The sequence below is a fragment of the Sebastes umbrosus genome, chromosome 8, assembly GCF_015220745.1.
Source record: "Sebastes umbrosus isolate fSebUmb1 chromosome 8, fSebUmb1.pri, whole genome shotgun sequence".
Taxonomy (NCBI): Eukaryota; Metazoa; Chordata; class Actinopteri; order Perciformes; family Sebastidae; genus Sebastes; species Sebastes umbrosus.
In genome coordinates, this window is record NC_051276.1 from 2,505,899 (window position 1) to 2,524,773 (window position 18,875).

The 18,875-nt window shown below is 42.8% G+C and overlaps 1 protein-coding gene across 1 annotated transcript in view; it reads right to left on the reverse strand.

The window, feature by feature from the left end:
- Positions 1-18,875, reverse strand: part of niban2b (niban apoptosis regulator 2b) — a 47,192-nt gene that overhangs the window by 22,846 nt on the left and 5,471 nt on the right. The window contains 4 exon segments of the mRNA XM_037778018.1: positions 4,120-4,287; positions 4,804-4,909; positions 5,008-5,136; positions 6,183-6,313. Coding sequence (XP_037633946.1) covers positions 4,120-4,287; positions 4,804-4,909; positions 5,008-5,136; positions 6,183-6,313 — 534 coding nt within the window.

An 18,875-nucleotide genomic window follows, 5' to 3' on the forward strand; every position in this document is an offset into this window, starting at 1 on the left:
AGGGGCCCACAGCTCATTTGTCCCCATCGGGTTAACCCGGCCAAGCAGGGTGAACCCGGACTTGCGTTACACCATGACACAGTGACAGAAGTCTATGTGTGAAGAAGGACGTGTTGACCTGGGGTGAGATTGGTGCACCCACACCTTGTTTAACAGAACTGTTAAAAAGCCAGTGCAGGTCTCTGAAGCATTGCTCTGAGTGGCACATAGAGAACATATGAAGTCATTCAGCTGTTCATACTTCATGCAGCTGGCCTGCGTCACAGCTCAGCCACCAGGCTCATGTAATGGTTGCTTCCTCTTTCCGGATGCTCACAGCCCCTTGCCCTCACAACTCACATCTCACATAGGGTTCCAATCAACGCTCCGCACTGCTGAGACATTAAACAGCAAAGCAGCAAAATCTGGTTTGCATATTCAAGTTCCATGACTGAAAATGACCACTAACAACTAACTAAGAGAAACACATTGAAATAAACAGCAAGAGAAACAGTCAGAGCCTGACAGACAGGGAATTTAAAGAAATTAAACACTGATAGAGAGCAGACTTGGACACAATGCAGTCTAAACAATGAGCTGCTGTTGAGTCACACTGCATGTTAAAACCTCCCACTGCCTCTGGCACTACATACCAAATCTCTCAATTCCAAGGAAGCTGTATACACATCACTAGAACACTTGAGTGGTACATCAGATGAAGTCCAGCTCTGACTCACTGCCATGTCTGTGTTACATTTACTGCACAATGATTCATGACATGAGAGTGACGAGGTCTTGTTTCAAATGGCCAAAGTTGGTTTAAAGAGTGACTGTGATGGCATTCAAATCTAACGCATCAGTTTCAGTGAGCTGAGGGAAAAGGAGCTGCGTGTAGCTGAAAACTTGACCAAACCTTTACAAATAACTGAAAAACAAAACAAATAGGAGTTTTTGGTACACCTACTACCAGTGAATGTGTAATTCTGTTAACACAGGTTCTGGGCTGGGCAGTTTTAAGAAAACCTGAATGACTTTAATGTCCCCAAGACCCACGATCCCGACCTTCTATAGCCTCTGAAAGACATTTCAGAGGCTATACAAGGTTCAGTTTCCAGGCTAGAGTGAAAACACAGATATCAAATTAAACTAGAAAAGCCGAGGAATCTATCGGTACCAATCACGTCATGCTACAGGAAGGAGGCTAAATAACGCTCCAAAGTTGGGCTAAATTTTAGCAAGGAAAAACATTTTCAAAGGGGTCCCTTGACCTCTGACCTCCACATATGTGAATGTAAATGGGTTCTATGGGTACCCACGAGTCTCCCCCTTACAGACATGCCCACTGTATGATAATCACATGCAGTTTTGGGCAAAAACCATGCAATTTTTTTCATGCAGTATAAATGTGTTATTTTTTGCCTATTCCACAATTATGTGTTTGAATATTTCTGCATTTCTGACCTTTTTGTGACCTCTAGGATAATCAAAGCCTCATGAAACTTTACAACCACAAACTAGAGACCTATAGCATTCAAGGGATGGATGGCTTTACTAACAACTTATGAGATATAATAGAGCATGATAATGGAAATCATATACTTCAATCATAATGTTCTAAGCCCTTATACACTTTTACAATTCATTTTAAATAATTAATTCATGTTTATTTTTGATTTATGACTAGAACAACTTGACACACAGTGCTGAGCTGCATCTAAAATTAATCTTCAGGTTCCCAGCTTTCAGACAATGTTAGGGATGTACCGATACCAATACCAGTATCGGGTCTCGGGTCCGATACTGTGCTCATGTACTCGTACTCGCAAAACGGCTCCGATACAGCGGCACCGATACCACTTTACGGCAGCGTGACGTTAACCTCTTGTCACCATCTTTCGGGTCATATCGCACGCGCTCACGCTCCACCTCCCTGACGGTGCGGGCGAGACGTTCTGGTGGTGGCCCGACCCCGCGGGGCTGGGATCCCACCTCAGCCGGCGCGCGCCGGCCCTTACTTTCTTGCGCCACGGGGTTTTGCTTGCACCCTCTGACTCGCACATGCGTTAGACTCCTTGGTCCGTGATTCAAGACGGGTCAGGTGGGTTGCAGACATCGCCGCAGACCCCTGGCACCTTTTATGTGGGCTGAGCCCCGCCCTGGGGGCACGACGCGGTTGGGGCACACTGAGGACAGTCCGCCCCGGTGACAGTCCGCCCCGGTGACGCTTTGGCCACGGCCCCGGGAAGCACCTTCGCGCCGAGCCTTTCCAAGCCGACCTAGAGCCGGTCGCGGCGCACCGCCTCGTATGCGGGACTCCCCAGTCTGCCGTGCGTCTCTCACACCCTCCAGCTGGCTGTTAACGAGGGTCTTTTGGCACAGAGAAGTACTCGTATCAGTACTCGGTATCGGCAAGTATCCAAATGTAAGTACTTGTACTCGGTCTGAAAAAACTGGTATCGGTGCATCCCTAGATGATTTAAACCACTTCTATGTGACATCTACTGTCTACTATTGTATGAGATGGCTATATGTAGTGCATGTAAAATTTGAGATGTTATAACATAATTCTCAGCTCTACTGGCCCTGGTACATTCAACAGTTCAGGGCTGCCAACTACCACGCATTATCACTTTTCATTTGCTCAGACACCACACATCCATTGTCTCACGCAGTGAAAAACTAATTTATAACTGATACTGTTGTGGCGCAAAAAGTTCAAGTTATTTGCTTTCATCCCTATTTGTAGCAGTCATGAAAAGCCCACGCGGAAGCGGGCGCTACGTTACAAAAATTCGGATGTGCACTACCGAGTAAAGCGACAACTTGCAGAGCCTTCGCACCTTAAAAAGGGACTGTTTGTAACTTCTTACACGTATAAATCATTGCGCGTCGGTGTCCCATGCGCGCTCGCGTGTGGCTACGCTGTTCAGACAAGACTCCAACACCGATCCAGGAAGAGGGCATTCTTGCCCTCACTGCATCTCCATTTTTTTCCACAAAAAGGCGCAATAAGTGAACAGAGAGCAAACTTCCAGATATGATTACGCCACATATATTCAGTTTCACAGACTGTTCTAGAGCCACTCCCTTCAGCTTGTCCTCCTTGGCAGCCACAGACTACATCAAAGGACTTAAGTCCACACTTATCCCATGAACCTGCCCCACAGCATCAGGGAAGGGCTCTTTATTACCATGCATTCTAATGTGTCTTGGTGCCTTAGTACATCCGTAAATCGGACTATTAGTATGATTAACAAAATAAGAACATAGTCTAAAGCTGGGCATACACTGCACGATTTAAGAAATGTTGTTGTGTACTTCTTCCTCCTGCTGTACGTGTAGATCATTTCAGATGTAAAGCCAAAGCTCACGATTTATGTGCTCACGCTGTATGTGTAAAATACAAAAACACGGTCGGTCGGCTCCTGCGGGCCCTTCTGGCTGTTGACCGTTGTCAATAAAGATTGGTTTGAAAGCTCCGAGGCAGGTAAGGTGTGTTTGCTAGCAGAGGTCTGTACGAGTCACAATGCTAACAAGGCAGAAACGTGGTGTCTTGATCATCTGTGCCATCCTGCCTGCTGAAACGTCTAAATAAAAAGAGGCAGCGGTGTAACGTTATATAGACAGGCAGGTGGCTAGGAAGACGTTGACAGTATGTCTTGTCCATTTTGCAGAGAGAATTGGAGGTAAGCTAGTTACGTTTTACTAGCTATATGTATTGTAGCCTAGGTTGTTATCTTGATTGCTACGAAAATAAGGCACTGACGTTGGGGAATCGGCTCGTGGCTCTGCTTCAACTGTGAGAGAGCCTGTGGTCGGCCAACCAAAATTTCTGACATGTCAGAAATTCATCTGACCATCAGACGGCCAGTTGGGAGGAGTTAATTGGTCCTCGGTCCCCCCTGTAAAGTTTAGCCCACCGCACCGCAAACAAAGCTGAAATTTTGTCCGACTCTAAAATGAGTCGTGCGGCTCAAAATTTGGGTCAGAAACTGGCTTAAAATCACACAGTGTATGCAAAGCTTAACGGACACTTTGTTGAGAGAGTGGTGTTTTGGTCATGTTTTGTTCATCAGTGCATTCATAAGCTTGTGTGTATGCAGGAATTTGTGTCGATCATCATTAGTTGACAGGACTCACCGTCATTGGCGTGTCTGACACAGTCCTGGAGGACGGCGTGCCACTTCTGCTGCTCTTTCTCCGTCACCACACAGAAGTAGTAGTGATGGGCGTAAGGGTGCCAGAGGATCAGAGGGAACTGGGTGGGGCACTTAAGGAAAGGGGAACTTCCCACCTTGGCTTTCACATCTGGAAAAATATACACAACATAAAACACACTGAGCAATTAGTTTGAACTTTCTGCATGTCTTCTGCAAAATGCAGTATGTTATAGTTCCTATAATGAATGTCTTTACATGCCTTTTAAGAAGTTAATGTAGTCTTCATTACTACTGCAGCTTCTGTGGTCAAGCATCAATCAAACCCCCAGAACATACTTTTAAATGTGTCAAGCTGTGTTGGACACACACATCGGGCTCCACGGCGCGTCCGAAGGTAGCGCAAAAGCCCTTTGGATGCCCCTATGGTAGGTTAAACATGATAAAGTGCCCTCTATGGTGGCCCAATGTGCACAGAAACATGTGCCCTCTAGGGTGCTCTACCAGTGGGAAAAATGCGATGGAGTGCCATATACTCTAAGCTGGCCTATATGCTAGATATTAAAATAATAAAAAAAATTAAATGATGACAAAATTATAAGCATAAAATGTTGCAGCTTCAGCATCTTCTCCCCTCTCCCACCTCCACTACCATCCTCCTCCTCACCAGGTAGGCTGCTGCTGATCAGATCCAGGTATTGCTCCAAAGATGTTAGCACTTTGTAGCCGGCACAGTTGATGGTTCCTTTGGGATGGAGGTGTCTGTCATGGGACTGGTAGTTAAAACGGGGAGTAGAGTTAAAGTGTTAGACAGTGATTGAACCAGTATAATCTAAAACAGGCTGTACGGACCAGAGTTTTGTCCCCTCACCGCTTTACTGTCGTAATAGTTGATGTTGTAGGAGTCCGGAACAAAGATGAAGCGGTTCCTCCATTTCTTGTTCTCCTCTAGATACTGAAAGAGCGAGCCGGAGAAGATGGATTTGTTCTCCAGAGGGATCTGTGAGAGACGACACATTTCAAATCAAACCTTATACACCACAAAAGTCAAAAACACTAATTTTCATGACAGTACACTGCACAGAGGGGAGGAATTAAAGCTGCAGTGGGTAGAAATGGAGCAAATATATTTAAGAAAACTGAACTGTAGAAACAACAACAACTTGTTGATAACAGCAAGATTACACCGTTGAATTTATTGAATTAAAGCAGTTGTCAATTAAAGAGACTGTTTGTAACTTCTTACACGTATAAATCATTGCGGGACGGTGTCTCATGCACGCTCGCGTGTGGCTGCGCCTTTCAGAATCCAACACAAACTACACGGAAATACCAAAAACACAAAGTTCTATCTAGTGAAGCCCGTCTGTTAAACAGTGTCAACTCTTCCTGCTCCAGCCTCCCGACCGTGGTCAGAAGACACAGGGGAGACCGTAGCTTTGGTCTCCAGGGCCGGAGTCTCTGCTGTACTCTGCTCCTCTACTCCTCTGCCGGGCTTCACTCACATACCGCACTCGTTCTCACTCGCTCTTTTGCTCTACTCTCACGTGCACACTCCACACTGCAGAAGAGTTAGTTTAGCTCTGAGAATATCTAGTGAATGTACAGTGGACGTTTGTGCAGAAATAACTGCTGCAGCTCCTCCAGACCAACAGAGGTTTCCCGTGTCTTGTTTCCTGAAGTGACGGGGCTCCGCAGCGAGTTACGTTATTGTAAGATAAAAAAAAATAGGAGTTAATAAGTCATAGTATTGCCTAACTATTCTAAAAAATAACTTACTGTGGCATAATTTTGACTTAAAAAGTCAATTTGGACTTTTATCTTAGTTTTGAGTTAATGTGAATATTTTTACTTTTGTCATTTTTAACATTTGATCTACTTTCTTTTCCTGGCAGGACTGGGCTTCAATCATTTTGTGTTCAATCATGCCTTTAAAACAAGTTTGAAAACATTTTTGGCAGGTTCTCGGTCTACAGGTTCTACCACTGAGTTATCTGTGTAATCTGTGCTCCGGGGCTCGCAGAGTGATGGAAGAGGATGTTTTACCTTGCGCTGTAGTAGCTGGGATTGTGGGCCACCTCCTCCTTCTATGTCAAAGCGAACTTTGTTGAAGAGAGCCACTGCATACTGCTGCTCATACAGACGCCCAAACTCCCCCATCACCTCCCTGGTCCGAGCTGAAACACACACACACACACACACACCGTTAGGACAGTAGTGGCACTGTTCAAGAAATGTTCTATATTAGGGTTTTAGGCATTTCTCATATTTACACAATGCAATGCAATGACTGTATTGCTCATTGTTTTCACATTGGGTTTCAAACAATGAACATTACAGCTCCAGGGTCTGCCAACATGGCTATACAGTAGACTTTGTCAATATGAATTTTAATCAAGACTTTTTATCAGTGTTATTCAGAGGAGATCAACAAATACAGTGACTCGGGAAGATGTTAACCAATGAGTGAGAGGGAATCAAGGAAGATTAACCCCCCTGATACCCGCAGGATCGCAGGGGATCACGACCGACTTTACTGTCTTTCAGAGGCTGTAGCAGGTTCAGCTTTAGGGCCAGAGTGAAGGTAGAGATATCATATGAAAGTAGAAAAACCTATTGGTACACAACAATGTCATGCTAGCTTGTTGGGAAGGAGACTAAATAATCCAAAGTTTATTTAAGTTTATATAAATTTGGCGAGGAAAAACTGGCAAGGCCATTTTCAAAGGGGTCCCTTGACCTCTGACCTCAAGATATGTGAATGTAAATGGGTTCTATGGGTACCTGTGAGTCTCCCCTTTACAGGCATGTCCACTTTATGATAATCACATGCACTTTGGGCAAAAAACATAGTTTTTTTAATGTTAATATTTCTGCATACTGGGGTCCCTAAACAGTCTTGGAATTGAATAAATTGGGTATCACTGTAAAGCTGAGACTCTTGTGGATCCAATAAGCCCAAATGTATTCATGTGTGATGATGTTAGTCCAGTGAGGATGTCCCGTCTGCATTATAAATGCAATTGATCATTGATTGTTGTGTTTTGCGATCAATTATTTTGCTGATATTTTTCAAGACAACTCTCTGCTTTCTACTCGGCAGCACACAACCTCTCAGCTGAGCATGCTCACACACACATTCAAATAGAGCATGTGGGGCAGGACTGACACAGACAGATGTGCACGTTTCATCATCACATGCCCAGCGACAATTTAGAAAAACTAATGGGCCGATCTACCTGTTTAATGGGCCGGTCAGCCAAAAGAAAAAACAAAAAAATAATAAATAAATTACTGCTGCAAGGTTGTATACCTCCGCCAACAAGTCAAGTTGCACCTTAAATCCATGTCTGTCCAAATGTCATCATTTTATTATTTCATCCTATCAGGCATTTGTGTGGAATTGACATAATTAGTAGGGGTTTAACGATTCATCTACTACATCAATGTAACGCTTTATATTCCTATGACAAAATTACATCGATAGGTACTTAGATAGTTGTCCTTCACAGGAGACGTATATCGATATAAATTTGATTTGAAATGCAAAAATCGATTGTATGGATATTAAGGATTTGAACCTCGTATTTAAGGACGACAAATGTTATATGAAAGTGTTTTAAGCACTTGTATTGGTAAAGAAATGTAAAACGTAACTCCGGTTCTCCAGACATGTGCCAGCTTGCCAGCTCTGCCCTTTGCAGCGCGAGCACACATCCATAGCGTGCATGCAGACGAACGGAGCGCTGGACTCCTCCTCTCTCATCCGGTAGCGGCTGGAGGGAGATGAGCACCGGTCTGCAGGAGACGAGGGCGGCTTCACCCACAGGCGCTTTCCCCATGCGCTGTCGGTTTTTCATTCAGAGAAAATGACTTTCCTTTCCCCGTCATGATATCTACGTGAACGCAGCATCAGCCTCACGTATCCAGCCGGTGAGCAGACGGTCCGCGAGACAAATTATCACGACGGGAGAAAAGTAAAAAACAAAACAGAAACTCAACTAACGTTAGTCTAACGTAGTTTTAAAATGTTTTTCCAGATGTTTTCATAATGAAAAGAGCCCAAATGAACACTGTAGGTGGACTACTTCATTACTATCAGCCGATTATTTAAACAGCGTTTCTATAGGAATGATTGTGTCCCAAGCTGTTTTGATCACTATCAGCTGTTTGATCACTATCAGCTGTTTGATCACTATCAGCGGTTGATCTCTGTATTATTGCTTTACAGTTTATACTGAAAATGAGGACAGAAGCAGCAGGTTAAACCACTGTTCATTTAACTTGAATAGAAGTTGGTTTATTATATTCTTTGTTTAAATATTGCAATGCCTTGTATTTTCAGAACTGAAGCAGTGGGTCCTGCAGTTGCACTTTTTATTATTTTCCTAATAAAGACTGTATGTATTTGCCATTATTCGTTGTTTACTTGTTTTATATCCATAATTAATTAATCCCTGATTCACTTACAAGAAAAACTTTGAGGAATCCTGACCTGCTCTGTCCAGTATCACATATTTATTTCACAGTCACACTGACTGAATTTTTGGCAAAAAATGTTACTGTATCGATTTCAAATCATTGAATCGTATCGCTCTAGATGAGCCAGATATCGTCCTGAGTCGTATCAGAACCATGGAAATCGTATCGTAGTAAAAACGTATAGTTACACCCCTAATAATTAGCATATGAATTCTTGAGTTATGGCCAAAACCATGTTTTGTGAGATCACAGTGAACTTGACCTTTGACAACCAAATTCTAACACATCATCGTTGTAGCATCCATGTTGTTTCCACATTATGACTTAAAGCTCATGAACACACCGAAGTTGGAAAAACGACTTCCCAAATCGGGAATTGGGACCCTCCGAGGAGCATGTTTGTATTGTATGCACTCTCCTTTTTTTTCTTGATAATTGCTTCTAAATTGTTCCAGTGTCAGTGTGTCTGTGCCCAGCACAGGTCTGCAGGTTTTTAATCCATGCTGGAGGGAACTCCGATGCCTTTCCAAAACTGTTTCTGCTGGCAAATGTCAACTTCTGCTGCAGCTGACCATCTGATATCGAGTGCTGTGGATTTTTGGCAGGCAGGTCGTTTCTTGCAGAAATCTCCCAAGGGCCTTTCTTTTACATTCTGCTGCTGGCCCTGTCCACAACAATACATTGATTTGCTCCAGTGCCCATACTCCCGTCTGTTTCTCCAAACTGGGGGCGTGCCGACCGCCGTCTACTGTAGGTAATACACTGACTATGGATGAGTACCTCATACAACCCCACTGAGAGACTATCCCTTTAAGGTGAAAGTCAAACACAAACTTGACAAAGTCTAAAGAATGGCATTTCACACTGCCCTTTGTCTGCTTTATCAGTGAGTCCATTGCTGTTTGCTAGAGCTCTGGGTGACCTTCACATATCTAAGCTCTACACAGTACACAGTGTGAAAGGAAGATTCCACTGATGAGCCTTTTTTCTGTCCACAGAGATAGTTAGTGATGGAAGATATATGTTTTAGCTGCCACTGTTGAATCCCATTCAAATGATTTTCCCTGAACCCAACAACTTATAGTCCTAATATGATCTGCATGTGTGGAGTCAGCCTTAACAAGAGACCATCTAACTTTTGTTGAATAGTGGCCACTGGTATCATCAATGACGACAACTAGAATAATGTGTAACAGTAGAGAAGGGTCATATAGTCAACAAACAGACTCAGTGATGTCAGTTACACAGCAGTGTATTATTTCTTAGTATTATTACTGTATGCATTATTGTCATTATTAAGTATTATTACCCATTACATTGTATCTTATACCTCATACTATACTATGTTAATATGTTAGTTATACTGTCTTACTAGGGATGCTAATTTAGAAAAAATGTCTTAACCAATAACCGACCCTCGTTAACCGATTATTAACCGTTAACCGACAAGATTTGTGCCTCGCATGCAACAGTGCGCCAGCTGCAGTGCATGAGGACAACAGACAACTGAGTCAGGAGAGCCACAATGCTGCATTCACTGTCTCCAGTTCACCGTCCGGGAGCGTTAACTTAGCAGCTACGATGCTGCGTGTAGTGTCGCGGACATGCAGCCACTTTCCAGTAAAATGTCTCCACCACACATTCAGTTTAGTTTAGCAGGTTGTCAGCTGTGTGTCTGCCCGGTGGAACGACAATCTGTCTGTCCGGATTAACGATAGCGATTGTCCGACAAACAGTGTGTGTGTTTGCGCTACATTAGCAGCTGTAGCTCTGCTGGTAGCTTCGGTGCTCACCATTGCCACACACATACGGTCTGTCAGCGCAGCGCAACTTCAGCGAGTTTCTGACAGACCGTGTGTGTCTGTCAGCGGTGACATTGGGTTTTGCCGATGGCGTTCTAGCTGTGAACGTAGGTGTAGCAGACAGTGTGTGTACAGTTATTTGTCGGTGAATAAATGCTACGAGGATACAACTCGCTCCGCTCATGGCTCAACGGGAGCCAACTTCCTGTATCTGTAACGCCGGCTCAGACTCTCTTAAGGTGGACTCTTAAGGTGGACCAGCTTTTCTCCTTCAAGTGACGAATTTTCTCAGCTTTTTAATTAATTATTAACATTTTCTTTTAACCGTTTTAACCAATAGCGTTAAAATGCTTAATGTTGGTTAAACGGCTAATTATTAACATCCCTATGTCTTACCACATCTTATACTACAATATATTTTGTATTTTGCTAAATAATAAAAGACAAAACTAAGTATCGTTATTTAATCACAGTACATATTATTCTGGTGTACACTGTTTATATCTATGATAGACTCACTGCTTTTAACCATACTGTATCATTTTCTTCGTATCTTGGTCTTTAATTGCTGTTGTATAGTTCATTCTTGTATAGTGTCTACTCTACACTAGTTTAATATACCTTTATTTTCTTTGTTCTGATTTAGATTTTCACATCTCTATTTATTTGTACTAATTTCTGTCTCTGTGCTCCTGCAACACCTGCAATTCCCCTCTGGAATAACAATAAAGGCTCATCTATCTCCATCCAATGTTTGCTAACAATCAGCTAAAATTAGCCACCATAAACTTTCATTTGCAAGAGGAAGATGTGATTTTGTCATGCAAAAGTCATATAGAACATAACATAATTTGTCAAGCAATTTAGGTATGTTTGACAAACATTGATAACCTTTGCATTGAGTAGATATATAGCCTGTAGCACAGGTTTCCCACAATGGTTCCCTGTAATATTCTGTTTAGTGTACTGTCTCTGGTGTGACAGGCTGCTGTCATCATGAACAAAATAGCACTTAAAGTCCAGACTAGGGCTTAACAATAAACTATGTCAGCATCAGCATCACCATTTATACATATGCAACAGTCACACTGTCAATGATGTAATGTAATAAGGCTAATATAGCAAATTAGGCCCAGCAGGGTACACTGTATCTTACTCCTGGAAAACAAACAACAGCTTTGTTCACTTTCTCATGAGCTTGAAGACAAACAGTTGTCCATTTAAACAGATTTTAATTACATACTCGGCCATACATGAAAAAACAAGCATCTCCTGTTGACCCTTACATGGATCTACTAGCATTAGATGTAGATAGTAGAGGTGGACATTGTTAACTGGCAATTCAGTGTATCTGGCTGTCTTCTTTTGATCGTTCTCTGGCCGTCCACTGACTCCTAGTCAATGATGTGATGCGATTGAAAGCTATGATGTGGTTGAAAGCTCCAAAAAGCTAGTTATCTAGCTTAGATTATTTTGTTGTTGGTTTGCCCACTCACAATGGTGTGTATTCAAAGAACTGGCGGCGATGAAGGCCGTCTGTTGCGTCACCTCACGTCGCCTCGTCTTGGCCAACAAGTTGCCCTCAAACACACCGCAAACACTACAGCCGAAAGCCAGTTAACACGGAAATTCTTTGCCTGCGTGAGATGAAGTAACTCTCCACACCAGCAGTTGGAGGTAGTCCGTATTCGTCATTCAAAAAGGGAAACCGAAAGATCGAAGATGGCGGATATACGAGCTGTTGTTATGATACGTACATGGAAAAAAAGCAGCATTTTCACACCGCTCTCTCACCACTTAGCTTCATTCCAGACGGCCATGTTGGTGTGAAAATATCCGTGTTTTGGAATGATCAGATGAGATGAGATGAAAAATGAAAAGAGCCTTCTGCGTTTGTCCTCTTGACTTTACTCGTTGGCTTGCTTTCCTCACCTCCGTTTCTCTACTCGTGCACTGATTCGCTTAAGCTGAACAGCCAATCGGAGGGATTTTCTCTCATCGACGGGCTTAGCCACAAAATCTGCCAAAAATCGTCCGACATGTGCAGACTAGAGCCGACGGTGCGGGACACTCCGCCAGTCATTTTGAAGGAGACGGATATAGATGCAGCAGACACAGACTTACGCATGTGCTCGGGTCTATTTTCCTTTTACACAATATGCATAACTGTAACTTTCCTAAAATAATAATCAGTTGTTTTTCTTCAGATGACATTAATTATATGACTAATAATGTTTTGAGAAGAAATAAGTTAACATTTCCCATGATGGTTGTTTTCTTATAGATACTTCGGTCGGAGTAGTCCTAGTATGTTAAACAGGTTGGTAGGACGACAGTTAAACTTTATCAAACCACTTTTTTTATTGACGTGACTGGGATGTAATGTTTTTCTAAATGTCTTATCTATTTGTTGGGTCTCATACTGTCAGATGCCAGAGTTTTTCAGACATAAAATACACTTTGGTCTCTCCTCATCTCCCACCGCCTTCATTATTATTTATATTTATAGAAATGTAATTTATGGTGCTGTTGGATTGCTGCTAGACCGCCACGTTAATACAGGTGCGTACGGGAAAGAAAACCATTTAAACTGCAGTGAAACTGTTGTTTTTGAAAGGCCTGCACGACGAAAAATATGGAATGAAGCAGAATATTTCATTACATAAAATACATGTAGTGAATTTTGGAAATAACACAATCTCTCTTTTTTTAATAAATTTTGACTTTTGGACTGAGGCAATTACAGAGATGGACAGAGCGCCGTGATACTCGCTCTGTGTGTTTGAGAGAGAGGAGGGAAGAGATTTAATAATGGATTTGAATTTCAACGTTATGAATGAAGCTTCTCGGTGCAGCCTCTACTTCATCATATCTTATTTTTTATTACTGCCAGATGAGCCACGTTGTCTTGTTTGTCTCCGAGGCATCGTCTGTTTTTCTTTTTGTCCCTGTCAAATATCTATCCATTCTATAAACCTACAGACTGTCTGTCTGTCTGTCTGTCTTAATGAACACCACGGCTACCACGGATGTATAGAGAGACGATTTGTTTTCTGTTTCGCAGTGAAAAAGATTCCAACATTCAAAACATTAATCACGCATTACATTTTCCCACCGTCACGTGCACCCTGTAGTTGAGAACCACTGAATTAACTGAACCTTTTGGGAGGGAGGAGCCCGGGCACCGCAGGTTGAGTGCATCATAGGAGGGGGACCAGAAAACTGAGTGTGGGCTGACATTTAATACCCACAGGACAATCAGTAACAATGCAATCATCTGTATGTGATTAACACTCATCTTAGTCTTACAGCACTAAGCTCAATATGACACACAGAGAAAAGCTTGTTGTGAGAGAGATTTGTGCCTCACATGCAGCGATTGTACCAGCTGCAAGGAGCACAACAGATATATGTTGATGGGAGTCTCCAGTTCAGCGTTCCGGGAGCGTTAACTTAGCAGCTTACGATGCTGCGGTTGTAGTGTCGCGGACATGCAGCCACTTTCCCAGTAAAGTCTCCACCGCACATTAGTTTAGTTTAGCAGGTTGGTCAGCTGTGTGTCTGCCCGGCGGAAACTTTAGCGAGTGACCAACAAACAGTGTGTGTGTTTGTGCTACGTTAGCAGCTATAGCATTGCCGGAGGCTTCGTGCTCGCCGCCGCAAACGTAGTCTGAGTAACTTTAGTGAGTTTCCAACAGACCGTGTGTGTGTGTGTTGGCGGTGAGGTGAGGTTGTGTTGGTGGCGTTCTAGCTGGAACGTAGGTGTAGCAGTGTGTGTACAGTTTTATTTGTCGGCTAGTAAATGCTATGAAACTACAACTCTCCGCTTCCGCTCAAGCGAGCCAGAGAGATCGGAGCCAACTTCCTGTATCCTGCAACTCCGGCTCTGCCTCTTAATGCGGGCTGTTACGGTGGACCAGCTTTTCTCCTTAAAGTGACGAGCGCTCCTGAGCCGCTCAGCTTTTGAGTTAACTATTAACATTTCTTTTAACCGTTTTAACCGATAGCGTTAATAGGTTAAAATGCTTAATGTCGGTTAACGCTTAAACGGTTCATTATGGACATCCCTAGTACCAACAGAATACAGTAGAGCACAAAGGGCCGTTTCCATGCTGCGAGGCAGACGAGCGCTCGCCTGTCTGTTCACCTGAGGGGCGTGGTGATTCCGCAGGTCCCAGCTGGACATCAAATGAGTAGGCGGTCGTTAATGTGGCCCAGGACGCATTCGCGTACACACTGCTGAAAGAATGTGGCCACATGTGGCTCAGACCACCTCTGAATGTGGTCTGAAAGATCTGATCTCAATGCGTCCTCAATGCGTCTTGAGTGCTGTTCACACCTGTACTTAAAGCTGTCCACTTGTGATCGGATCACTGAGGAAGCATGTTAATACCAGGTCTGAACTGGGCCGGTGTTACGGTGTTACACGGGTGGTTCGGGCATACACCGATTACCTTACGCTACCCACCCACCCCACTCCGTCAGTTTGGCGTATCAGTGGCATGTATCAATAGATAGTCGGATGACGGACACTACGAACTGAAAGTGAAAGTGTTTGCTCCGTACGGAGTCTCAGCTCAGAGTAGCAGGTGGAATATTTCACACCACACAGGACGAGAGAGACTTGACAGACCGAGAGATGGCGGAGGATTTGGTGTTGAAGCAAAAGCAAACTTGTCTATTTGGCAATAATTTCAAATTTAAACACATTGCCTATAAGGGAACCATAATGTTAATGAGGTAATCGCCGCAAGGAGGACGGAGCGGGCACAGCCAGTGTGCGCGGCACAGGACGGAGAGACCGGAGAGACAGGACACACAGGCACACGACATCAAAGATTAAAGTCAGAGCACTACACATACTGACCAGTCATCTATTCTTGTAAAATGTCCGGTGTATAACGGTACAAGTTACAAGTTTATTAACCGCTAGGAAAATGTCCTCAGCGCCACATCCCTAGTACCACTAGCCTTTAAAAAGTCATCAGCGGAACGTTGATCTTCAGTTTCATCCATCTGGCAAAGACTGACAGCAGCTGCTCAAAGTGGGTCGCTTTTGAAATACACCACGGTTGAGATGCGTTCTTTGAGGAAAGTCACTCAGCGTGTATCACATGACTACCAGACTGCGTCAGAAACTGAGGGGAATCAAAGACCTCATTCATCTCAAACAATGAAGACAGTAGGAGATGCACTCAAAGACAATGTTCCCTTATTTCACCGTCCTAGCTGCACTAGTCAGCAAATTTTTCAATATTTCCACTGACCGTCCACTTCCCGACTGGAAACATCCCCGATTAAGCAGATTTACTGGCCAAATGTTCCAACAAAGATGGTGATGACTACTTGAGGTATTTCTTACTGGGAAGGGCCTCTTCAGGAATCCTAGGGTATGAATGTTCGTGAGCGCCTGTATGTCAAGTTCTCTTCATAGTGTGACATGTCTTTATCTACCATTAGTCAAGGACAAGGAATGGATCTTGCCATGCTTTTCTTAAGTCCTATTCATATGGAGGCTAAGCTGATGTATTGAAGTACCTCTACTCACAAACAACACTTTTGAGAACTCTTTCTGTGGAATAAAAAGCAAGAAAAGAGAAGGACAAGGAACGAGACAGAGTCTTGAACCTAAAGATGATGTTTGACTGTTGGTTTTCATCATCTTATCCTCTGCTACAACAGTGTCCACAATGATCAATGATTATGTTCACAGTCATATCATTACTCATTGCCTTAAGTAAATAATAAAAATAGACTGGCTGCAATCACTACTAAGTCTTACTAAGCAGCACATACTGTTCCTAGGTTTGAATATCAACTGTTCTGGGCCTGGGACATAAACACAGCCTTTATCTACAGTGATTGAGCACACATCTGATATGACAAGGGTAATGTATGTTACCGTTACTGTTTGCTCAAGTTAACTAACTTAACCAAACACACTGCTCTCTCTGCAAACGCAATGTGATGCATCTCAGGTGACTTGGCAGGACTGGGAGAGCAGCATCTCTTGTGGGAGGAAGGAGATATGTTGTGCATCCAGAGGTCCGTTCATATTCTGCATATAGACAAGTGACAATTAGAGCACTTCCAATGCTTCCAATGATGGACAAATAAACTTTCCAGGTTGAGTTCATCAGTCAGAACACGAGTATCTGTGTTTAGACCATATCAGATTATTTGGTAAAAGTTAAAGTTACAAGCCCTGCGGACCTAAAAGTGGAAGTAAAGTATGACTCACAGAGAGCATTTTAGTAAGAAACAGCGAATCACCAATCTAAATAAAATATTACAAATGTAAGGAGAAGTAGCTCAGATGAAGTCATGTAACTTGAGTACAGAACTTCAGTCATGTGAGAACAAGTCTATATTTGGAGGGTGGGGTGAATTTCTGGCATTTAGGTCTACTGGGGTCAGGTTAGGATCAGAGGACACAAGAGGATTACTAGAAGAGGAATGACGAAAGTCAAGTTCTGATACACAAATTTGTTTTCACTTTTTGGATTTTTTTTTATAATCCTTTGCTTCTAATCAGCAAATGATGGATAATAATGGCTAACTCCACCCTCGCTGGGGCCTCAAACACTTTTTTAAATGAAACAATTTGAGAAGTTTAGAGGGGAAAATGTCTCTGGTGAGTTCAAACTACGTATAAATGTAGACATCTGAAAAGAAAAGTACCCTACCAGACTCAGCGCTTTTTGGTAAGGAGGCAACCCCAAGTGGGTTACACCACTGTGTAATGTATTGTGTAAGCTTATCGTAGATTTTTTTTTTATGTCAAAAACAATCTGTAAAGTAACTAATAACTTTATTTGTCAAATAAATATGGTGGAGTAAAAAATGTCCCTCTCGAGTATAGTAAAAGTGTAAAAATGGAATACTCAAGTAAAGTACCTTAAACTTTTACTTGAGTGCAACGTGGTGAATCGCACTTCATGAGTAATGTTAGAACCAACCACGAAACCAAACTGCAGGAAAACGTGCATTTTCTCAGAATAAAGTGGAAAATAAATCAAACTGATGGAAATAAAATAAAGCTGCAGTATTATGTTGTTAAATTATGCAGGATCCATTGCTTCCATGTTTACAAACATTGATGATATCATTAAAAGAAAACTCAGAAATTTAAAGTGATAAAAAAGTGCATCTGGGCAAAGGGTGACTTCTCCCAACTCCCAACTCTGGGGTCACATTCCACAGAATTATCTGTTTTTTTCATTAAGTATATGTCAGATTTAAAGGTAAGAACATATCATGAGCTGCTGCTATGAGTCTAGCTGACTCTTTGTTGTGCTGCAGCCAGCTACCAGACTAATTGTCTAGGGGCCCTCGGCGGTGCTGAGGCCAGCTATCAGCTCTAATGACACCGCAGTGTTTGTCTTCCATCACTGTGGTAATCTTATCAAATCAACACTGCCGTACATGGCGGCTTGTCTTATCACTGACGTCAGTTGAACACTTTCAGCATATAGAGATCTGAGCGGAGACCAAACTGCTATTTAATAGACCCACAAGAGAACCCAGCCCCCTCCTCCTTTCTCCACAGTGCCTTAACAAAAACATTCCACTGAGATAGACCCATAGGCTGACTCATAAATTTAGACTGTTCCCATCAGAGCTGAAGCGAGAGCAGCGGCTGTGCTTGTGTGCGGATTTAGAGCCCTAAATGAGTGCAAATGTAGCTAGATTTAAACATGTTTAATGGGGTAATTAGAGGCAGGGCAGGAGTTTTAGTTCAAACATTTCTCTTTTTCAGAGAGTGCACTTTAGCCAACAGGGAAACATCAGTGCTCTGCTCCAGGCTTTTTCCTGGCTCAGAAAGGTGGACCACCAGTGTTGATCAGTATGTGATCCTAACCAACTCTGAGGCACATTAAGTTAAAGCACATATGATATATTTTAAGAAAATAAACTGCACAATGAAATGGGCAAAAGTAACACGGGGCAGTTACAGTCACTCAGAACTGAGGAAAACAACAACAACTTGTTGATAATAGCAAGATTACACTGTTAAATTTATTGAATTAAAGCAGTTGTCAGTTAAAGCTGCAGTGGATAGAAATGGAGCAAATATGATTAAAAAAAGTTATTTTTATAAAATGGTCACTATATCGTGACAGTAGTGCATGAGACAGGTAATCTGAAAAAAATTATGTTCCTATGTGTCCTCCGGTGCTCCTAACGGCATCTGCAAGATTTCACAGACCGGAGGAAAACAACCAATCAGAGCTGATCTGGAGTCTGCCGTCCAGCTTCCGTCTATGAAAGCCGGCTGTCAATCACTTGCGAATTCCGACCAAACAGTCAAACTAGGCAGCGCTGATCAAATATGAATCAATATTCTGTTACTGTAATGCCTATTTCTCTTTCTACATCTTGTAGTGTACTGTTTAGCTGTAAACTGAGAATGTTTGTGATCCGGCAGCCATGTTGAGATCTGTTGAAGAAATAC